General features: G+C 34.3%; 4 protein-coding genes across 4 annotated transcripts; 1 reads left to right on the plus strand and 3 right to left on the minus strand.

Annotated features, from left to right (window-relative positions):
* Positions 1-11: 11 nt before the first annotated feature.
* On the minus strand, positions 12-4,366 carry LOC133819992 (long-chain-alcohol oxidase FAO1). Its single transcript, XM_062253386.1, has 3 exons — positions 3,877-4,366; positions 2,641-2,916; positions 12-2,032 (listed from the first exon to the last, which is right to left on the minus strand). The coding sequence occupies exons 1-3, from the start codon at positions 4,168-4,170 to the stop codon at positions 272-274; spliced, it is 2,331 nt and encodes a 776-aa protein (XP_062109370.1). The 5' UTR covers positions 4,171-4,366; the 3' UTR covers positions 12-271.
* Positions 4,367-10,034: 5,668 nt separating this feature from the next.
* On the minus strand, positions 10,035-14,102 carry LOC133819993 (KIN14B-interacting protein At4g14310). Its single transcript, XM_062253387.1, has 4 exons — positions 13,998-14,102; positions 11,900-13,650; positions 11,113-11,726; positions 10,035-10,774 (listed from the first exon to the last, which is right to left on the minus strand). The coding sequence occupies exons 2-4, from the start codon at positions 13,577-13,579 to the stop codon at positions 10,243-10,245; spliced, it is 2,826 nt and encodes a 941-aa protein (XP_062109371.1). The 5' UTR covers positions 13,580-13,650; positions 13,998-14,102; the 3' UTR covers positions 10,035-10,242.
* Positions 14,103-14,197: 95 nt separating this feature from the next.
* LOC133819994 (mannose-P-dolichol utilization defect 1 protein homolog 2) lies at positions 14,198-17,018 on the plus strand. Its single transcript, XM_062253388.1, has 6 exons — positions 14,198-14,456; positions 15,042-15,195; positions 15,827-15,899; positions 16,034-16,221; positions 16,340-16,381; positions 16,625-17,018. Exons 1-6 carry the CDS (start codon positions 14,310-14,312, stop codon positions 16,726-16,728), a joined length of 708 nt encoding a protein of 235 aa, XP_062109372.1. The 5' UTR covers positions 14,198-14,309; the 3' UTR covers positions 16,729-17,018.
* A 4,271-nt stretch (positions 17,019-21,289) lies between these two features.
* On the minus strand, positions 21,290-22,237 carry LOC133819995 (uncharacterized). Its single transcript, XM_062253389.1, has one exon. The coding sequence runs from the start codon at positions 22,043-22,045 to the stop codon at positions 21,377-21,379; it is 669 nt and encodes a 222-aa protein (XP_062109373.1). The 5' UTR covers positions 22,046-22,237; the 3' UTR covers positions 21,290-21,376.
* Between the last annotated feature and the right edge of the window lie 2,719 nt (positions 22,238-24,956).

Raw genomic sequence — 24,956 nt, forward strand, 5'->3', positions numbered from 1 at the left:
GCATTTTCAAGTAATAATAATAGTAATAATCAAGTAAACAAGTAGTTTGAATCAATATTATTCTATGACAATAATATTCCAACTATGAATATATATAACATTGTACGCATCTACATCTTCAGCAGAAACACAACACGTGTATTCTGCTAAACCCTTATTACAACACATGAAATCGTCACTAAAAACATTCAACAATAAATAATAATCAGATAACAAATCGTCATCTTTTATTAAATAAATGGTTTACCTCCACAGTAGCAACGACAACAGATCAACTTCTGTCATCTGTTTTTCTCCTCGTCAAAGATTCAGCAATCTTTTTAGAGAGACAGTAGGCGGTTGACTGAATGGTGATCATGGGATTAACCCCAATGGCGCTGGGAAGAACACTAGCATCGCAAACAAACAGCCCCTCTGCTTCCCAGCTCTCTCCATTCTCATCCACAGCTCCTTCTTTTTCATTGATCCCCATTCTGCAACTCCCAAGCTGATGAGCAGACCCATAGTTTGTCCATTTTTCCTCCATTGACATGGGCCCTTTAGCAGCATATACAGAGTCCAAAAACTCCTCCAACTCACTCTTGCTAATCCCTTCACACTTCAATCTCTGTCCATCGCTCCTATGAGTCCCGACTTCAACTGCTCCAGCAGCCACTAGAATCCTCAACGCCTGTCTCAACCCTGCTGTCATGTTAGCCCTGTCCGAATCATCCAACGCATAGCTCACTCTCCCTTCTCTCTTCACCACTCCAGCCCCGCGGTCTCTGATGATGGTGATGAAATGGGCTGTTCTCGAGTACTTAATCATCGTATTCTTTATCTCAACTCCAGAGGTCCAGGGAAAGAGTGCAGCAAACGCAGCTGGGCCTAAAGCAGGTGTTTCTATAATGGCCTTGACATTATTTTCAGAGCCTTCCTCTGAAACCACCTTGTGGACTGAAGTAATTATTCCTCCTTCGTAGATCTTCCCTCTGAAATCGGTATTCGATTCGGGGAAGTACCCCCAAGCCATTAAAACTGGGTGGAGATGAAGGTTTCTTCCAATGTGCTTGTTCTTTAAACCACTAGAGATCATCAGTGGTGGAGTGGAGAGAGCCCCACAAGCTGAAATAGTGACTTTGGCCTCAATTTGAATCCTTTTTTTCACCCCATTACTCACACTTCTCGCCATAACACCCAAGCACTTCTTCTTTCTTCCAGTGATGCCATTTTTGTTGTCCTCCAATATAAACCTCTCGGCTTTGCAACCGGTCAGCAAAACGGCACCGTTCTCGACAGCATCCACAAGCCAAGTCGAGTCAGTACCCTTCTTGTCCCCTCTTCGGCAGCCATAGGCACAGGAGCCACAGTAATGATCCTCCGAGCTATTTCTCGGCACGAACTCCACTTCCAGGCCCAGATTCTCGCACCCTCTTCGCAGAACTTGATTCTGAAACCCTTCTTCTTTACACTTTTCGGTCACTCCAAGTCTTTCCCAGACACGGTCCATGGCGGAAACGTACTCCTCGCTCCCGAAAAGAGCGAGTTTGTTCTGCTCACTCCATTCTCTGAGAACGCATTTCGGGGTTCTAATGGAAGCCGACCAGTTGACGGCGGAGCCACCACCGACGGCTGCTCCAGCCATGATCCCCACCGTTCCCTCCGAGGTGGCATAAGTAACGCCATATTCGTACATCTGGTCGCAGGAGGGACCTTCCAGAGAGGAGAAGTCTGAGGGAGCGAAGTAGTTACCCTTCTCGAGGACGATGACCCTTTGGCCTGAGCTGGCCAGGACGGCGGCGGCGACGCCTCCGCCGCAGCCTGAGCCGACAATGAGAACGTCGCATCGAATCTTGTAGAGGTTTTGGTGGAGGACGGCGTCGTTTAGGCCCTTCTGGGAGAGGGAGCGGAGGAAAGTGGTGTCGTCTTCGTAAATGGTTTGGACAGTGCCTCTGTCGAGTGGCCTCTCTTTGGGAAGTTGGGGAAGGTTTTCGTCTCTCTCTACTTGGTATCCAATGGCTTCCCATGTTGGGTTTTCTCCATTTTCGTCAACCTGCAAATATTATTTATTAATTTTGTTCTTCTTCGTCAATGAAACTTCGAAACACAAGAATTTGTGTATCATATCAATTCATTCATGTAATTTGTTTCGATTCACGTAAACTTATTATTGTCGATGCATGGAAAAGTGTTACAAACAACTATATATATATATATATATGAGATTAAAAAATACAACTCAATTTGGAATGATATGATTACAAATAATCCAAAATTTAGAATAAGTAAAGAGGAAATTTAGTTTAGTCAATGCGTATTTGTTAAAAAGATAGTGATACATTATTACTGTGTGTAATATTTTGATGAATATTTTACATCCATTTGTGTCAAATTTTAATGAGTCGATACTCTTAACAAAAAAAAATAAAGATGTTACACATAATAAATGGGATGTTACACATAACAACCAAATTGACCGTTGCCAATGGGCAATGTTTGAAAATAGTGTCAAGAAAGTTAAACATAAGTACGTACAAACAATATATCTACGTAGCTATTTCTGATCTTGACATAAATGTGATACGTATATTATATTTAGATTTTATTTAAAGTGTTTTTTACATTTTTAATCAATTAGATTTTGAATAATTAACAATGTACCCGAGCAAAGAAAGTGTGGAAAGTAACGACTTTGAGGTAGAGAAAGGCGAGCCTGAGAGGTGTGAAGAAGCTATGTTTGAGCCATTTTTGAAGGACTTTTTCTCTCTTGTCCAATGGCATAGCTGGGAAGGTGTTAATGAAAGGCCATTTGGGAGTGAAGCAAAGTGAGCCACACAGCAGCAGTGTTCCCATCTTGGTTCCCAGCATCATCAGCAACGCTCTCACTATCAATCTCCCTTCTATCACCGATGATCTTTTCATTAATAGCTCTCCTATCTGTCAACACATATATATATATATATGAAAAAAATTCGATAGAAGCTTCACTTTAAGTCTTATATGTAGGACTCTCAGTGTTTCTTGATCCGTGAACAGTTTTCAGCATAATTTTTTTTATGACCGTGTATATTGTAACTATTTAGAGCACACTGCAAATTTTCATAAAATTCCAAATAGTTTACCGTACCGAAAATTAGGTTCAAACATAGTGATTTACACGCGCATAAAAAAAAATTAGTCACGCGTGCAACAACATGTTTGAACTTATTTTTCAGTACTGTAAACTATTTGAAATTTTCTGAAAATTTACAAATACTCTAAATAGCTACAATATACACGGTCATAAAAAAATCGCATAAAAAATTATTCACAAATTGAGAATATTGAGAGTCTTACCAGTAAGAACTAAAATGAAGCCTTAGTAGGATACATATATAATCATAATCATAATACATCATCACTCAACTTAATATTGTAATTTAGCTTAATTAGTGTTATAATTAATTAATAGTAGTGTAGTGAAGGTGTTATATTCTCATTAGTTAATGAATGTGAATGTGAATGTGAGTTAAAGCTAGAGGGACCATTCAACCAACCAACCTATATATACAAATTCCAACCAAAATCTAAGAAAGCATTTAATTTTTTATTTATTAAAACAAACCAACAACGACACATCACGCACACTTAATATATATATATATATATATATAGAATATATCACGGGTTATATATATATTAACGTGTGGTGCTAAATTAAAACACCTATATATGATAAACAAAAAAAGGACTAAAAAGGGTATATGAGAAAGAGAGACCATCATATTCATCATCATCAATAATAATAATAATCATAATCATAATGATGGTCATCATATATATTATATATTGAGAAGACTTTAGTACTAATAATAACAAAAAAAGAGTGGTAGTTGTGTGAATAATAAATTTACGGACCTCGTCAGGGATTGGAGGTTGAGCCCCAGAAGAAGCCAAGAACTGGTTCACAGCTTTATTATTATCACTGGCCAAGGCCATGGCCATGGCCATGGAGATGGAGATGAGTTGTTTCTCTTCTTTATTATTGGTCGGAATATTAGGCAAAGATGGTAAAAAAGCCTCACACACACCTTTGAGTGCTTCCATCTCCATTGCTGTCAGTCCATGGCTGCCTTTGATTTTGCTCAAATCTCCTCCTCCAATACTCCTTTCTCTCAGCAATAAAGGATGGCACTCCTTCTTCGATCTCATTCTCTCTCTCTCTCTCTGTGATGAATTTGAATTGTATATATGTATATATATGTGTGTATATATATATAACAGTACTAATTGAATTGATGAGAGGTTTTTGTTTTGTGATGTGTGAGAACTGGATTGGATTTGGACTCAATGGCTTTTTAAAAGGGAGAGAGGAAACTCATGAATCTAAACAAGTTTCATCTCAAATATATATAATATTCAACTCAACAAAACAGTACTATAAATTATTTTACAAGGTAGGGAAAATGACAACAATAACCTCAACTTCATTTATTGAACATACTATTCATCTTTTATGGTTTACTTCGATTTGGAAAATCCCAAAAAAAACAAAAAAATACATATTGTCTTTCTTGAGTGATGAGGTAAGAAATGGACAGATTTATTTTGTCACGTATTGATTAGGTTTTGTTGTATGTTAACAAACCATGACAAGTGCATAAGAGTGGCTCTTGGAGTTAAGCAAATTTTGGATATATAAAATTAGGAGAATTCTCATGTATGAGCTTCACTTTAAGTCCTATCGATAGGGCTCTCAGTGTTTACAACTCGTGAATAGTTTTTGGCGCGATTTTTTTTTATGACCGTGTATATTGTAGCTATTTAGAATATCTTGTAAATTTTCAAAAAATTCCGAATAGTTTACAGTACCGAAAACTAGGTTCAAACACGTTGTTGCACGCGTGACTAATTTTTTTTATGCGCGTGGAAAACAACATGTTTGAACCTAGTTTTTGGTACCGTAAACTATTCGGAATTTTCTGAAAATTTGCAAGATATTCTAAATAGCTACAATATACACGGTCATAAAAAAAAAGTCGCGTTGAAAACTGTTCACGGGTCGAGAAACACTGAAAGCCCTACCGGTAAGGCTTAAAGTGAAGTCCACATAAAAAAATTGTCCTATAAAATTATCCCAACAAACATTAAAAATAAATAAATAAAATTAATATGGAAGGGTATAATCGTAAATATAAAGGGTTTTTTTTTAAAACAAAGTTTACAATTAAAGTTTGTAACTATACAATATTTATAGAGTAAATAAAAAATTGTAACAAATAATAATAGAAGTGTTATAAATTGTTATTCATAATTTTATAATTTTTTTTAATTTACAATTTTCATTCTTTTTTATTTTTTTTAAATTTACAGTGTTATGGGCAATATTTTTTATTCTATGTTTTGTTGTACTTGGCTAGTTTTCCAAATCTAATAGTTAGGTCCAAGTGACTATTGTGGGCCTATGTTTTAATTGTGAGTCCATTTAGGTGCAAACATTGCAGATCTGACTCATTTCTGAAAGATTCTCTTCTATCAAACCCATCATCCTCTAACTCTATGTTTCATTGAAAGGAAAGAAAAATAATGAGGGATAGAAAATAGAGGTGATAAGAAAATATGTTTCTAATAAATATAAAAGTAAAATTATATTTTAATAATTTTATATGAATTATTTTAAATTAAAAGCAAGGATAAATATGTAATTTTAATTTAAATGTGTATCATAAAGCAAGAATTTGTTCATCTTGTAAATCCAATTCTCCACATTTTTCCCATCAAATCGGGGCACCTTTACCCAGAGAGTCTCGAGAATGGCAAATCCTTCACTAGTGAATCCCCTCCATTCCGACGACCCATGACGCAGCTCTGTTCCGCTTCAGCTCCCTAATTCAACTTGACGGATGCAGAATTGGCAGGGGTCCGAGACATTCGACCTAAACGTTCTTCCGTAGAAACTCAGTGTTGGTCGAGTAGAGAGGTGAACTTCTCCATCTGGGCCTCTGAATGCATCTTGAAATAGAGCTCCATGGCTTTGAGCAGCTCGGCAATCTCATCATTCTTCATGGCTTAGGCGCTCTCAATGAAAGCACCCCTCTTCGAGTTAGTGCTAAACTCCACAGGGAACCAAGTTCTTCATTCAACATGAAAAATCCCAAATTACAATCTCTCTTTCTTCAGCATTGCTCGACCATTACAAACTCCTTCAACCATCTTGGCCTCAAGAGTGTTTGTTTCTCACGCGATACCTTCCTTGGTTCTTCTCCCTTGTTCATCTCAGCTGAAGTGCTTGTTCCTTCAGCAACAACTTGTTGCTTTATTTGTGTATAGTCATCATCTTGGGCTGCTTGTTTGGTCCAACTTTGCACTTGGGCTTGTGTTTGCTTGGGGTCCATAACACTTAGCCTTGACTATCAATATATATTAAAATTCTCTCAGAAATATAAAATTATATATATTAAAATATGAATGTGAAGAGGAAGTAACTAATTACCATAATAAGTAGACACCATTCACTTTTTTAAAATTACACAAAAAGTTTTGGTCCAATAATTGAGATGTTGAGCCACCTCCTTACACCAGTTTTGGGTGGTTAATTTGGTCAGAATAATAACTTAGAAATAGAATGTGTGCTTTCCAGAAAAGGGTAACATTTAATGTATACATCGATCCTTGGATAGCCACCTAACCTAATCAATCTGATTATCTGCTGTGTCAAACTCTAAATCACAAATTCCTCTTATTCTTTTCTATGATCTATCATATGTGGCATATATAGTATAGTAAACTATTTATGTAGTTAATAATTGGTACGACTGTTGTCGTTTATTAAGCAATTATTATTGGTTATTAGTATTTAGTCTTTTTCCTTTTATATGTGTTGAGTAGTGTTGTTGACAAATCCAAGAAGAGAATGGACAACTTTAAAATCAACATCCTCTACATCCAGACTTGATGTGGCTACTATGCCAACAACCACAATAATAATAATAATAATAATTGGTGAAATGATTTTTCTTTTAAGTGATTTTGCACTTTAGTTTAGTTTTGAGTTATCTAAATTTTTTGATTAATTGTCTAAAATTTTCGATCGGTTATTTGAATTTTTACCACCTGTTTAAATTTTCGACTAGCTATCTAAATTATGAGATGTCATTTTACAAATAATTATTAAAACTATGCTAAAGTGCGAAATGATTTTAAAAAATAAATAATTTTGTCAAATGACCCTAATAATAATAATAATGGACACTAGGTACCCAACACCACCTCATATAGTACACTAATTTAGTACTAAGTGTTAACCTATTTTAATTTAAAATAAAACAAGTAGGGCTCGATACTTAATTGTATCAATCGCTATAAGGTGGTATTGGACACCATAAATGTCTATAGCAATGCTCTAAATAAAGACCAAAAGTAATTAAGTTTGGTTTATTTATCATTTCATAATATTGTATAGTATGTTATGGCCTGGCTAATTGGGTTGTAAGTAGGTAGTCTTCTAGAGGAATTTAGATTTAGTTGGTTGTTACTAATAATTAAGTATATCTTTGTAGTGGGTATTGACTTGAGTAGTAGTTGCTTTTCCTGCACTTACGGAAACCATCCATTGGATTGGATTAGATTAGATTAGATTAGATATGATATGAGAGTTTGAAGAAAGATTGGTCTGGCTGCTTCATGAACATTTCAACTAATTAACTAACTTATCTTCTTAATTTGCTAATTAATTTCTAGATTTCCTTTGGATATGGGTTAAACTTATATATGGTTGAGAAAGATTTCTTCTTGCCAATATCCATGTTCATGAGCTCTATTTTGAGAAAAACATGTGAAAAATAGAGTTTTATAAATAAATAAATAAGTGTAATTGTTGAAGAAATTCCAACCAAACACAAACTAAGATTTGACCTATAACCTCTCCTTCTAGTTCTAGTTTCTACTTGAGCACTCTAGAATGTTAGAACAGTAGAAGCATGATTATTGCCCATGGAACATGGCAACACTTGTGGCCCATAATAATATGTTATGAAGATATCATGATGTTTCACACCCAAAAAAAAACAAAACAAATTTGTAATATATAAAAGTACTTAAATGAGGTTCCCCCAGCAAGAAGAAGCATGAGAGTAAAGAGTAGAAAGGCCTTTACTTTGTTCAGAAGAGTAAATAGTAATGGAAGTTAGCTAACAATAACATAAGATAACATCATAAATTCTAATCCATTTTTACCATACCAACCCCCTTTTCATGAATATCTTATATTTTACTAAATGTAATGGAAGTCAGTCTAATATTTGTTATTTATTTTAATAGGAAGAGTTACAACTCAACTCAACTCACCAATCACCAATCTTATTAGGGTTTTCAAAATATTTGTATCTTATTAAGGTTTTCATAAGATTTGTTACGTTGTTGAAATCTTCTGCACCAGAACAACCCCAACATTCTACATGTACGGTTTTGAATTCTTTGCTATGTCGATTGAGTTGAGTTTTATATATCTCAAATTGCGTGGTGTGACTTGAAAATTTATAAATATAATTTGAATCGCACCATATTTTTTTTTATTTATAAACCTTATTTTAAATGAGTTGTAAAATTAACTTAATTTTGAAAATTACTTTAATTTTAATTTTATATGAAATTGTAATAATAAAAAAAAATCAAAAACCACACCATACCAAGTGCTATGGAATTCAAAAGATAGATTTTTAAATAGCCTAGTTTTATAAATGACTCCAACCACAACACAATCACCCCAAAATTTCATACTCCATATGTATATTTAATTAGTAATTATATATGTCTCATTCTCCATGTATATATTTAATTAGTAATTTTATAAAGCAACAAAATATTAGGGAACAGGTTTTTGTTTTTATTTTTATTTTCTTGGTAACAAAAATTTAACCAAAATAGACTTTATTAAGCTATTACAAAAGAATCCATAAAAAATAAAATAAATAACCAGAAGAGAGTTTGCAAGATTTCACTTTATAAATTTTCAATCTTGGTTTTTATTCAAACGTTATGTAAATATCAAAAGTTTTCACTTTTTTTATCCCTTTAAAAAAAAGTAGGAGTAATAGAAAAATGATTGTCATTAGGATTATTTAAAGTCAAACTAAGTCGGTTATCAAATTGATTAATTATTTAGAAAATTTGAATAACTCAAATGATATACCAAATCCTTTTGCATTTATCTGATCTGTTAATTAAAATGCACATCAATCAAGGACAAAATAAACATGTAATCCACTACAAACTCATTTCAATAATCAACGATTTGTGATAAAAATTCTAGCATTAGGTACACCTTAACCTTTTTTTTCATACCGGTAAAATACAATCTTGTTTTAGGCACATAAAATTATCTCAAATTTTTTTATGATGATATTAATTGTAACCATTGTAGGTCACTGTACATTTTCAAAGGGTTCAAAAATTCTTTTTTCCACGCATATAAAAAAATATACGCATTCACTCTAATTTTGGTACCGTAAATTATTTTGAATTTTTAAAAAATTTACAAGAAACCTGATATGACTTATAAAATCGTCATAAATAAAGTCATGCCCTATGCCCTATCGTTAAGGTAAAAAGACGACCTTATTGTAGATTTTTTCTATCAAATAAAAGTTCATGATAATATATTTGCATTATTGGTTTGAATTATCACTTGTTTTGAGCTGAAAAATTAAAAAAAATGAATGCAAGCTTTGCAATATATTAAGAGTTATATATTTCACTATCATTATCAAATTGGTTAACACACAACAAGCAAGTATACAAATGGCAAATGGACAAAAGCAAAAACTGCAATCTATGAAAATCAAAGTGGGCTCTTCACTCATGTCAACCATTACTTAAAAGACAAGACACTATCATTACTTGATTTTAAAATCTAGTAGACCCCCTTTTCAATAAACTTTATAATCTTTATATGCATGTATTTTTTACATATTATCTCCTCTTTGCTGATTTTTTCTCTAGTTTATATTCTCTGTTATGATATTTTCCTTAGCAATACAGCTACAGAGTGTTCTATCTATCATATGAACTATCAAAGGTTAAAGATTAACAGCATGACAGATTAACTTCCATGCTTTCAACTGAATTTATAAATAACAAAGTTTATCAAGGAAACCATACAAGCAATCAACCAAAAAAAAAGAGAAAAAAGCAATAAAAAAACAGCATAGCATATTGTTATGCCCATACCCTCTTACCTAATAAACTATGCTTTGCTTTCGAGTTGGAAAGCAGGCAACAGTCTTATTATGATAAATGCTTCCATATTGCTGGGCGATCTCTAGATATCAGAAGAGTGCGAGATGCCGAATAATCAAAAGATGGCGAATACATATCATCGGGGCCAACGATTTCTCTAACTGCTTGAGTCGTATCTTCATCACTGGCGAACGGCTCGAGTTCGTTGTCTGTACTCGCATCAAACACAAACAGCCCCAATCCACAAACAGCCATGACGTTATTCGAATTTCCCCAAACTTGAGTGATTGATGTGTAATGGCTATCAGCATTGCATTCAGGCAATGCGTAACTGCTGAATAGCTTCTGCTTGCGTAGTGAAAATTGCTGTACTTCTGAAGAAAACTGCCTTTTCACACCTGGCCTCACACTCGAGCAACCGAGAAAGACAGAATCCCCACGGGAGAATACTGACTGTACATTCACACCAAGCTTTGGTATCTTAAGACCTACACCAGTTGGGTGACGAAAGTCCAAGACATTAATAGAGTCCTGGGTGCAAAATACTCCATCATTTCCTTCAGCTTCTGATGAACTTAGCCTGCAATAAAAAAAATCAACTCTTAGAAACATAATAAGATTTTTAGCAAATGTTCCTGATAATGAACAAATTTCCAGCCTTAATTTGTACAACTTCGTTCTAAAACGACAACTGGCAACCACGGGTTCACAGTCAATAGTCAAAAATGAGAGCAGAGGAAGAAAACAAGGATCAAAAGAATGGGAAAAAAATTGTAGCAGACAGAACAACTAAACTAATTAATGCAAATATGAAATAAACTCTACCCATATTGGGTAACTTCGCAAAACTCAGGGAGGGCAAAAGAATAAAATGGTGAAGGTAGAGTGGAAACAAAACAAGAAACGAGGAATAAGTACCTTTGTCGAACACCTCCACCAAGTTCAGCATCGGTATTATTAACATGAAATGCAGAGATTTTTCGACCAGATAAAGGAACAGATAGCAATGCTTGAGCGCTGAGGGAGTTTACATCCCAAAGAGAGATAGTTTCTGCTTCAGCAATGACTACTTTTCCTCTATTTCTCCACTGCAAGGGGCTTGAATAATCCATTGTTAACACAGGTTTAGATACATCCCATTTCATGAGTTCTTCTCCATCGCGAATGTCATATAGTTTCACCACGTTCTGAGAGCTAGAAGTAGCAGCAATGAGATATCCACAAGGTCTATACCACCATTGTCGAATTTCTGGATCCAAAGAATTAGACAAGGAATTTCTTGTGTGTGTAATATTGTTCGGTAAGGGACCAAGCACTCTTCTTGAAGGAGCTACTCCTTTCTCAAAATAAGAAGCATGCACTTCTTTGGTGTAGAAATCCCATGAGCAAAAACCTGAATCCATAGCATTCCCCGCAGATGCAGCCACGACATACCTTCCTGAACAGCCTTCTGTACTAGGAGCTCGGATTACCCAACAGTCTCTCCATATACCAGGAGAAACTCCAACAGGAGGCTTGTACACCGCCTTCTCCTAAAATTGTTAATAAATCATTAGCCAATAAAGTAAATACTAAACAATTTACCTATAATATGTATGTTCATGTCCATAAAGCTCATGCTACTATAGACTTACGCATGAAGAGAAAGACTAGAAGCCAAAACAAAACAGACAAAATCTACTTACACACAGGTTAAGACAAGTACCTCATTGTTGACAATATCATAAAAAGAACACGAACCGTCATCATGAGCAAGGATAACTGACTCCCCTTCAGACACAAACCACCCTCCTGTTGATGTTTTGCTGCCTATTTCATTCATCTGATATATGCTATTTTCCTCGGTTTCCTCATCAACCATCTGTCTATTCTCCTGGTCGTCAAATTCATCAAGTGCTTCATCCGCTGTCAGGATAACCTCAACATTTTCTTTTTGAATCATTATGTCCGAAGAACATCCCCCAGCTTCCATCTCTACACCCTCAGTTTCTTCTGCATCATAACTTTCCAAACCAGCATTCCTTTTCCTCGTTGTGACCTTTGTTTGCCCCTTATTCAAGGAAGCCAAGAATTCTATTGCTATTGGGTTATCATCTATGGGACTCAATGCCTTATCAACTGCCTTCGATTCACATGCAGATTCTCCAACATGAGATTCAACACTTTGAGAATTCTCTGAAGAGGCCTTTAATGTTATAGTCCGACTTCTGAGCAACTTATGATGTGGAAACAGTCTAGCTTCCAATTCATCACTGTTTAAACCCTTCACTGAACTTTTACTGTTATCTACCTGATCAAGCTGCCCACTCTCAATAGTTTTAACCTTCTGATCACCAAGCTCATTTCCTTTCAAGGTGCTTGTCTTCGAACCAGAATCACCAGCAACACGACCCATAGCTTTCTCAATCCCCGAAATCTTGTCTTGAATATCTGAAAGTATCACCTTTGACTCATCTGGTTTATTCAAATCCAACATCTCCTTAGTCCTCTTGATATCAGAAGCAATTCTCTTTACCTTCCCTTCTAAAAAAGCAAGCTTCTCGTGTAGCTTACTCGGATAACTATTACAATCCCGACCACCAACGCCAACTTCACTTACCTCTCTCTCCTTAACAACCTCCACAACATTCAAAGACTTCTCTTCCATCTCCTTCCCAAAATTCTCACCTTTAGCAAGCTTTACAGTCAAGTCGTCTACCTCCACCTTTACTCGAGCTTTCTTAGCACTCTCTTGTCTATTACAACTTGCCAAAGTCTTATTAACATCAACTCCATAATTCTTCCCATCTTGATTTCCACACTTCTCACTTTCCACCGCTTTTCCTACCAAAACCCCACGAACCTTACTCATTTTCTCTGAAATCATATCAACTTTGCCACTTACTTTATTATCCCTAAAAACCCTAATTCCATTCGAACCCAATTCGCTACCTTTGAAACCCAAATCACCAAATCCCTTCTTCTGCTTCCCGCAATCAGAAACCCTAGAACCCTCAAAACTCTTGCCAGTGCTTGAAGAAGCCCGATCGGTTCTATCCACCGATACCCTCCGATCCTTACGCACATCCGAGACCCTCCTCGAAAACTCAGATGGACTTGGGCTCCGACCTCTCGGCACGGACGATGACGTGGACCACCGGGTCCGAGCATCACCGCCAGTTGCTCCGCCAGACACAAAGGCCTTATCTACTCGGGTCACAGGCCGGATCGTGGGTTTCTGGGCCTTGGAAGTGAGCACAGAGCCATTCTCCTTTCCAGTAGAAAACCTGCTGTCGGAAATGGGAATCGGAGTAATTGGTTTAAAGGCCTTACTGGTTGCGGCAATTTTGGGTCCGGCGGTGCCGCCGGAGCGGTCTTTGATACGGCGAGACGAGGCGGCGGACATGAAATAATTGCAACAACAAAATTTGTAAGCGTAAAAAAACCAACTCCAAATAGCTCCCTGGCTCAATAAACCTGCAAAAAATCAAAACAAAATAAATTCAAGTTCAAAAGTACATTCACTGAAGGCAAATACTTTCAACTAACACCGCATAACAAATCACCCAAAACTCAAGCTTGAATTTTTTTCTTTTAAAACCCTAGAACTTTTATTCATGCAGACAAAATCTACCACATCCAGTAGAGCACATACACACAATCAAATTACTCAAAACAACGGGTAAATATAAAAACGAGCAAGCGTTCCGGCACAAATGAATTACAAAATTCGGAAAACAATCGAGATCAAAACGAAAAAAAAGTCACAACAAAAGCTTAACGTAAATCAAATGATGAAATAAAATTATACGAATTTGACATACCGTAGAAAACCTAGAGTGAAAATTGAAGAATTGGGGGAGAAGGAGAAGAAGAAGGTGATTTTGATTTGTAGAGTTTGAGCGGGATCTGTGTTTTAATTTTTAAGTTTTGAAAGGAGTTTGTGTGTCTTTTTCTTCACTACTTTAAATTACCCTTTCTACCCTTGGCTTTTGTTAAAAATACCATTAGTACCATGGAATGGAAGTCAAGTCAGTTTTACCCAATTTCAATTTTTGACAGTCGGAGCCGTGGTGGTGGCTCTGAAGCAATCAACTTTAGAGCTCGATCGATCGGTTTATCAGATTGAAACGGAAATGGCGTTCCTCGGAATCGATTTCAGCTGTGCTTTGGGATCTCTCCGCCATGGCCAATTTCCTGAGAAAGATTGCTTGCTTCCTCTCATTTCCAAACTCCTCGGCTATGTCCTCGTCGCCGCTTCCACCACTGTCAAACTCCCTCAGGTATCTTATCTCTTCTCCCTCACTCTCAATTTCTTGTTCTCATCGATGAGTATTCTTCGAATGAATCAATTTTTCAAATTTCGATGCCGACCCATTATACGTCTGTGTGGCATCGAATCGTTTAACTCGATGAAAGAACTTCTTTTTTAAGAAGAAGAAGAAGGAATTCCAAGAAATAATTTTTATTTTGAAATCGTATGATTTCACTTTATCAATTGACTCAAAATACGTGATTTTTGGTTTGGGGTGGATTTGATATTCGGCTTAATCATATCATGTGAGAAAAAGCTCAATGCTTATATTTTTTGTAGTTTTTTTTTTATTCTCATGATTATTTGAATGTAAACTACACTTTAATACTGGGAATTAATCACTACTATCTGTCTAGTTTAGAAATCAAAACCCTTGGAGGAAGGACCATCATTCATGCTATTTAAAATGATGAAATGATCAATATTGTACCATGTTTTATCACTTTTTGCTTGATTGAACATGTTGATGTTTGGATTTTCTTATATTTTTTTGTAGTTTCTTGCTCCTTTAAACTTGTGGATGCTAGTGTAATGTACTTGTTCTGAATTGCAGATAATGAAAATATTGAAGAATGGAAGTGTGAGAGGTCTTAGTGTTGTATCTTTTGAGCTTGAGGTAGTTGGTTACACCATTGCTCTGGCATATTGTTTCAACAAGGGACTTCCCTTCTCAGCTTATGGGGAGCTAGCCTTTCTTTTGATCCAAGGTATTCCTCAAAACCTGTTTATAAGAGAAGAAGCCACTAGTAATTTAAAACATGAGCAAAATGCTTCCTTGGAGATGTGGGGAACAACATATAATATACGAACCTGATTTTGAGGGTAGAATAGAATGTTTTGCAATTTTCACGCAACCATTTGTATAGTATATGCTCTAATTGTTGAACGTGATTGATCATTTCTTACTAGATATTATTTTTCTTTTATTGAATGAGAAGTTCGTACGTGTAGATGTGTGATAATGTATTGTAGCGGGTTGGTTGGTTGGTTGTCACGAGGTCATAGTTTTGTGTCATCGTATGTAGAAATAACCTCAAGAGAATGTGTTTGGTTTAAGATATATTGCAAAAGATTATAAAGCAGCTCTGAGGTAATTTATTGATTGAGCAAGTTGAATGGTCTGGTGTGCGTGTGCTTATCTTAAATTTTCAGAATGATGCAGGATAGTTGATTGTAATTGGTGATGGTCTGTCCTCCTAAGTTGGACAATGAGCATGATTATGGCATATTGAAAATTTTGGTGTAGAATCCGCGATTGTGTTGCTCGAGTTAATTGTTATGGTTATTAGTTTTACACTAATAAGGAGCTAACTTTCTGTTCTCATCTGTCTGTCACAGCGATAATTTTAGTTGCTATCATCTACTATTTCTCTCAACCTTTGGGTTTGACAACTTGGATCAGAGCGCTAATGTATCCTGCTTGCTAACTTTCTTTCTTTCTTTAAGATTATACTGGTTTTTTTATTCTTTATATATGTGTGTATGTTATTGAGGTTAATTAGGAGCATCATTGTCAAATTTTTCCTTAATACGATCATTTTGTAGATACTGTGCCGTGGCACCGACCATTTTAGCTGGTCAAATTGATCCTGTTCTGTTTGAAGCTCTATATGCATCTCAACATGCAATTTTTCTGTGTGCTAGGATCCCTCAGATATGGAAAAACTTCTCTAGTAAAAGCACTGGGGAGCTCAGCTTCTTGACTTGTTTAATGAATTTTGGAGGTTCCATTGGTGAGTTCATAAAAATGTTAATGCTACAAAATTAAGTTGGCACCATGATTGTTATCCTTAATTCATTATTTCAATTCCATCTTTTATAATAATATCTCAATTGATCTTTGTTTTGCAGTGAGGGTATTTACCAGCATGCAGGAAAAAGCGCCACAAAGCGGTATCCTTGATTTTTTTTTTTTTTTTTTATTATTTCAATAACAACATCCTTGAAGAAGAGAAGGTTAGGTGATGATGCATTGCATTCTTATTATTATTATTTTTTTGCAAATCTATTATTTTCCATTCTCTAACTAACCAGCTCATCACTGTTCTGCTATTACATAACTATGTGTTATTTCTACCAAGATGTGCAAGAAGAACATACCCATTTGTTATCCTTGATTCTTCTCTTGTTTCTAAGTTGTGTTGGGCTCTGTAATTGGCATGACAACCAATGGTACCCTTCTGAGTCAGATAATTTTCTACAAAAAGCCAGAAGATATTAAACAGAAGAAAACTGAGTGAGACCAAATGGATATAAAATTACGCATGGCCTCTCCTCTAGACGGTTAGCTTCATCCAAGCCAAGGCTCAACAACACCGGTTGCAAGTTTTCAGATCACATTTGGTAACAGCTAAATTGTTCTTACACATTGGATATTGTTCTTCTTTCTTGCACTGAAGTTATTTAGCCAAATATTTGCCAAAAAACGTTACTTTTCTAAGTTACCACTCTAATACTGTAGTTTATTTCCCCTCCATGTGGGGGCAACATCAATTATTTTATGAAACCACTGGACATTGTTCTTCTTTCTCGCATATTTTCTACGAGGCTAATTAACTAAAAATATATTGAATTGATTAGAGGTGTTCATGGTGTGCACGTTGCGTTCTTTTACTAATTTATTGGATCGCATTGTATATGCAGTTTGAGCAATTTTTTAAATTACACATGCACCACAAGAATGTGGTGTGGTGCAGTGCAGTACGAGTGGTTTACACTTATTGTCAAATAAATTAATAATTAGCTAATAACAAAGGTTGATAATAAAGTTCATAACAAAATTCTTAATTAAAGATTGTTTATACAAACATTTAAAAAACAATTGTATATTTCTATTAGTATAGTGCGGTTTGAGCCGTATTTATGAAATATTAAACTGCACATTACAATGCAAAAGATTTCAAATTGTATATTTTTGTACGATGTGGACAGTTTGATGAACACTTCTAAAAATGATACACAAATAAAGTTTGGCTGTTTATTTTAAATAGTAATTATATTGGCCTAACACCTTGAAATAGTGGCATTAACTCTAAATGACGTATCCCAAACTTTGCCAACCCAAAGTGTGTAATTAGGTACGTAGATAGGTGGACAGTGGCCTCTTAATAATGTCAACGTGTTTAATTTCAAAATTGGGATACTAAAGTTTCTAATATTGTGGATATACTTTTCTATGACCAACTATATATTATATGTGGTTATTAATCGAGTTAAGTTTATGAATATATACTAATTTCTATTAATATTGTGTATTTTTTTGGAAATTTGAGTTTTATGCTACAAGATGCCTCCTATTACAAAATTGTCTTTTAATGTCTAAAATTTGAAAACTATGATTGAAACTTGTCTTTGGACCATAATACCACTGCCATCATTATTCTCATCCAGTCTCTTTCAAAATCCTTTTCAACTGAAAGCCCTCCCATCCTCAAATCTCACACTCATTTCTTCTTTCTTTATTTTTTTAACTTTTCTCTTGCAAAATAACACAAAAATTCAAGAATTTTACTTAATAATATACATATTCATAACCTTTACCTATAAAAATACCACCATTTCAAGTTATTAGTGAATAGAAATGGGAAATTTGATAAATCATGCTTACATTAGCTTAATATTTAAAATTTGAACCAAAGTTAACCACCATATGATACAAATGCTCATCTTTCATTTAATACCAAAAATACCCTCATACATTTCCTCTCTATTCTCCCTCTTCCTCTCTACCTTTCATTTAATAGCTTAATAATTAAAATTTGAACCAAAGTTAACCACCATTTAGAATGTTGTTTAGATGTTGGATCTGTAGTTTGTTGGTATTTTTTGCTGTTTTTTTTAGTGAAAATCGTGTTCTGTGAAAACCTGCGTTTTTTTTTGTTCCTTGAGTTTTTTTCGAAATGCCCGATAGTGTCCGATAGAGGCCCGATTCGGGCACGATAGTTATTGAGTTTCAAGGTTAGGGATAAAGGTCCGATGACAACCCGATGGTTGCCCGATAGTCAAGGTTAGGGATGGTGGTACGACGGTATTACGATAGTGGGTACGATAGTGTGCAATACTGTAGTTATTTCCATAATGGGTACGATGATGGTACGATATTAGCACGATAGGTGTACGATAGAATTTGTTAAGTAGTTACTATAACATCGTAATTTTAGAATTTGTAGTGGGACGATATAGGTACGATGGTAGTACGATAATAGTTAGTTTCAAATTGTTAACTTACTTTGTCAATGGTACGATGATGGTACGACAGTGGGACGCTAGTGGGTACGATGGTGTATAATACTGTAGTTTTTGCCATAAATGTACGATGATGGTACGACATTAGCACGATAGGGCAACTATCGGGTAACCAAAACTATCGAGCAACCATCGGGTTTCCATCGGACCTTCATCCCTAACCTTGAAACTCAACAACTATCGTGCCCGAATCGGGCCTCTATCGGACACTATCGGGCATTTCGAAAAAAACTCAAGGAACCCAAAAAAAACGCAGATTTTCACAGAATACGATTTTCACCCAAAAAACTACAAAAAAATACCAACAAACTACAAATCCAACATCGAAACAGCATTCTAAATAGTGGTTAACTTTGGTTCAAATTTTAATTATTAAGCTATTAAATGAAAGGTAGAGAGAAAGATGGAGAATAGAGAGGAAAGGTATGGGGGTATTTTTGGTATTAAATGAAAGATGAGCATTTGTTTCATATGGTAGTTAACTTTGGTTCAAATTTTAAATATTAAGCTAATGTAAGCATGATTTATCAAATTTCCCATAGAAATTATGGATAAATACCTCCCAACATATTGTAGTGATGGACATAGTTTTTATTTACCACTGATTTGACCAACGACACTGAATTGAATAAAAAGATAATGAAAATTAGAGAAATGAACTGAAATAATAAAAGACACCAATATTTATAGTAGTTCGGCCCTAATAATTGGTAATAACTTACGTCCACTTAGATACTTTAATTATTGTAGCAAGTCTCAAACCCACGATCAAATGAGTTAAAGTCAATTGAGTTTTGTAAGCTTGAGACAGTACAAAATTCTGTGTATAAAAGTATGCAAATGACCGCTTCCAAAATAATGATTCACTAAGCCTTCCATTTATAAGCTTAGGAATTTACATAAATGAGTTGTGGGTCTTACATGACTTGCATAACAAGTAATAATATAAATAATCAACAGATAATACATTTCAAATTATATATATCTAGTAAATATTTATTTGAACTAACTAATTTTATGCATCTTCTCTTTAGCATACGGTCAGACCTGCAATGTTCTTCTGACTGAAGTTTTTCTGACCAGTTATGTGATGAAACTTCTTGTGAATCTCTGTCTTCTAGTCCAGGGTCGACTAGTCTCTTCAAGGATTATGTCGTTGTTTGGCTCCCACGAGTCCAAATTTTGTGCCACGTCATCATGCTAGTTTTTAAGGAAAGCAGTTTTAAAGTATAAATTTATATAATTTGAGTAGTTTTGTTCTACTTGTGTTGATTTTGATCCTTTTTTTTAATCTAAGTTTTGGTTAAAAAATTGATGCAATTCGACTATCATCAAGGTATATTCGTTAGGTTTTGATGATGACTCGATGGCCATCTATGTACTTATGTAATAAATAATAATTTTCTTAGTTAGGGTTTGATGACTTTTGATGCAACCTCGATGATTGTTTTTTATGGGTTTCGATGATGTCTCAATGGTCATCCAAGTACATGAAGAAATAAAAATAGTTAGGGTTCGATGGTTTTTGATGTAGCCTCGAAGTTGGTTTTTTTATGGGATTTGAAAATGCCTCGATGGCCATATAGGTACATGAAGAAAATATCTTTTTAAGTGAGGGTTCGATAGTTTTTGATGTAGTGTCGATGGTTTTCACTGGGTTACAATGATGTCTCGATAACCATCAAATTTTTAAACAATTTTGAAGTGGTTGAAGATTTTTTTAGGGGAAAAAAACCAAGATTTCAACTCATTAAGATTGCATCAATTCTTTATCAAACTATATTGATGTGGCGTCGAAGTTCCACAAAATGTATCAATTTCCATAAAAAGAAATGAAAAAATTCTAAGCAAACCAACATGTAGCTTTTAGATTAAGAGGGCCAAAAATCAACATAAGTAATATCAATCCACTCATAAATTCTTGATTTATAGTTATTTATATTTTAAATCTATACTCATAAATAAATAATTACACATTTTTTTCTTGATTTTTGAGCAATTTTTAAGAGAAAACGTAAACACCACTAGAGAGGCCGAGTGTGATTGACGAAAACGAGTGAGAGGGAGAATTAACAGAGTGATGAAGAGAGGAAAATTTTATGGCAAGGCATTTTTGTAAATTTTAAAATTTAGAGCGTAATTTACAAATATTGAGATTATTAAGCTTGTTTGGTGATAAGGGATGTCTTGAAGTATAATAGCTCAAATTTCTTTTTTGTTTTTCATCCTTAATCAGAATTAATTATTGACATTGGTTTAAGTCTTCCAAGCTAACCTATTTCAAATTGGTTATAATGAATTAGGAAATTTGCACCAAAAATCATTAAATTATTTAACCTATTTCAATTATTGACATTAATTTAAGTCACAAAGTAATTTTTTTTAAGGCAAAAGCATTGTTACCATACTAGTGCCTTTGTAAGTTATCCTTTGTTAAATTACTTTCACTTTTAAGTAGGACAAAGTCAAAAAAATATGAAATTTTTTGTCAAATTATATATATTTTTGTTTTTAAGAATTTCAGCATTATTTCAAATTAATTAATAAAAGTTAAAATAAAAAAAAAACATTTTATTTACTTATCACATATATAACTACACAATACTGAGAAATTATATTAACTATAATTATACAAAATAAAAATCATAACTTTGCCTTATTAGTGCAGCTTTGATCGGTAACACTCGCCGTAGAAATCTTCACATTGAAATCGCATGAAGAGGTTGCCTTGACGTGAACCTTGAAGATACCCAAGATTCTGACCTTGCCGGAAATCTTGGTGTAAGTGTTCATCGGCAGAACTCCAGCGACAACGTCGGAGATGAGCTGCTGGGTCTCCGACAGCACTCGATCCACCATGACTGTGAGCGTGATGTTCATCCGTTTGGTCCTGTCGGAGGGGATCTCGTCGGCGGGAAGGTCGATGGCGCCGATCTGCGTGCCCCGGTAGTTGAGGGCGGCGGTGCTGTTGCGGTACTTGAATCCAACCATGTTGTTATTCTTGATGGACAAATCTATGGCGAGGGTGAGGTTGAGATCCACTCTCAGCCGTGCGATGTCGAGATCGGAGTTGAGATTTTTTATGGAGAAGGAGTTGACGGTGGTGGTGGGGTCCTTTGCCTTGAACACTGTCAAGAATAGGATGAGGAGTACCACGATGGGTAGTAACAGGACTGTGCAGCTGCAGAGGCAGATTTTTCTCCGCTTCCGGGAGTGGTTGGGCGGCGGCGGACTGTCGGAAGCGGCGACCGGGATGGCTTTGACTGTTTTATGCGATGGTGTTGATGATGATGATGTTAGGGCTACTTCCATTGTGTATATACATATATGTTTTGGATTATTATACAGCCTTAATTTTAAGTTATATAATGGAGAAATCTTTGTAATTAACAACAAACTAAATGAAATAATGTTTTCTTGGCAAAAAAAAAGAAATAATGTTTTTGGAGTGAGAAGCTAGCTATGGATAGGCAATTCAGTTTGATTAGTTAGCGATATCTAATGTGGGATTTGATATTAAATTTTACTAATAACAATATATTATCGGTGTTGATTAGATGACCTAGCATGTAGGGAGATATACACAAAGATGGAAGGAGTTGGCCGAGAAATAAATATATATATTTTTAAATTATTATATGTTGCAATCAGATATATTTTCAATTCAAAACAAAATATGTTATGTTGAATAGCAACTTATACGAATAGAGATAATACGGGTCGGGTTTTCTAGCACGGCACGAGCCCGGGAGGCACGAGCACGACATGGCACGAAAAAATATGGGTCTGGGCCAAGCACGACACGAATTGAAAATTGGCACGGCACGACATGGGCCTGAGCACGGCACGACATGACAAGCCCGAAGGCACGACACGAAAGCACGAACAAACTAGCCCGAAAACACGACACGATAAAAACCCGATATTTTGATATTAATAATCATAATAAATTTTTATTTGCTAATTATTAATAAATTAAAATGATAATAGAAGTCTTATTTTTCTCAATGTTTATATTTTATAATTATATTAATTTATTTTAAGATTTGTGAGTTAAATTTCTTAGCATTTATTAGGAGGTATTAAAATTCTAATAATTATATTTGATATAATTTTGTATAAAATATTGTTAAAATGTATATAAAAATATCTAAAATTATAATTTAAATAAATAAATGTATTTGGTTTGGTGGTAAGTTCATTGATGGTTTAAATAGGAGGTGGAGGGTTCAATTCTCCATCTTTATATTTTTTGGCAATAATAAAGTCGGCCGGCCCGACACGGCACGAGCACGACATGGGCCGTGCTGTGCCTACTCTTTCAAAAATGGGCTGGCCTGGCCCGGCACAAATTGAATACAGGCCGAGCCCGGGCCGGCTCAAATTTATCAAAGGCACGAAAATATGAGCCAGGTCGGCCGACATTTATAACTCCAGAGATAATTATACATCTCTAAAAAAAAAAATAATAATATGAAATAATATTTCTCCAAAATGGGACCACATACACACTATCACTATCGTAATAATAAAAGAGAAATAGGGGTGAAGAATTTTGAACCCCAATACAAGTCCAAGGTCTAGTAAATATATGCCAACTCATCAATCATCTATTTTTTAATTATATAGTTACCAAAATTCATACCTTTTGAGTATGAAAATGATGACGTTGTTGATCATAGGGTAAATATCTCTCTAATTTTAAAACATTAAATAGGCTTGGTGAAAGAAAAAAAAAACTTATTATATATCGACCTATTTAATTGATATAATTAATCTTATTTATTATGCCTATGTAAGTATAAATCAATTTCCACAAAAGTAGAGTAAGGTCATATGTCATGTCATGCCGTGGATGATAGTAATTAGTTAGGGCTCCCATGGAGGTTGGTTTATGATATATAAATGTAGTAAAAAATATATATATATTTATGATATATACTAGTAGGGTTCTTAGTATTTTCGATCCGTGAACAGTTTTCAACGCAATTTTTTTATGACCGTGTATATTGTAGCTATTTAGAGCATCCTGCAAATTTTCAGAAAATTCTGAATATTATACAGTACAAAAAACTAGGTACAAACATATTGATTTCCATTCGCATAAAAAAAAAATTAGTCACGCGTACAACAACATGTTTGAACTTAGTTTTCGATATTGTATACTATTCGGAATTTTCTGAAAATTTGCAGAATGCTTTAAATAGCTACAATATACACGGTCATAAAAAAAAATCACGCTGAAAATTGTTCACGGGTCGAAAACACTGAAAGCTCCATTGGTAAGGCTTAAATCTCACCAATCACACCTTAATGATTGGAGAATAAACTTTTTTTATTCTTGATAGAAAATAAATGTTATTCTAATTTCATATTTAGTTACACAATCATCTTATTTATACACATACGACACTTATAAATAATATATTTATTATGTATTATATATTATTGTAATGATAATATTTTATAACATGTGAATTTATATGAATATATTTATAAAATATCTAATTTTATATTAATTATTGTTATAATAATATTTGAATTTATATTAATATAATTATGAAATATTTATTCAAGCAAATTTTTATAAAAAATTAGAATTAAATATTATATGTTATATATTATTATAATAATAATATTTTATAACATTTAACTTTATACAGATATAATTAATAAATATCTAGTGTAATATTAAATATTATTATAATAATGATGTTTAATAACATTTGAATTTATAATATCTAATGATATGTTATAATAGTTGAATTTAAAGTAATATAATTAATAAATAATTATTTTTAATTAGTTTAAAAATTATATTCGGTTAAATATTTAGAATATTCTGTTAAAATTAACAAAAGAAACCGTTAAAAGTTATCTACACATTTTTTAAATAAAAGATATATATATATATATAATATATCTATTACATGGCGCCCAATTTAATACCATTCAGTACGGAGGCGGAACGAGTCCCGCTTCACTATTAAATTATATAAAATGAATATATGATTATGAAATTGAGTTATAGGGTAGTGGTCCATTTTGTATTTTAATATACAAGATCAACTCTTTATAACTGGTTTTGGTTATCGGCTGTAATTTTTGTATTAAAAAATTTGTTTGAATCGAGAATATAAATGTATTTTCATATATAATTAAGGGTCAGTATGCATAGAACGTAATATGTAACTGCACATTACTTACACAATTTAACATAGAG

Source organism: Humulus lupulus, chromosome 2, assembly GCF_963169125.1.
Source record: "Humulus lupulus chromosome 2, drHumLupu1.1, whole genome shotgun sequence".
Taxonomy (NCBI): Eukaryota; Viridiplantae; Streptophyta; class Magnoliopsida; order Rosales; family Cannabaceae; genus Humulus; species Humulus lupulus.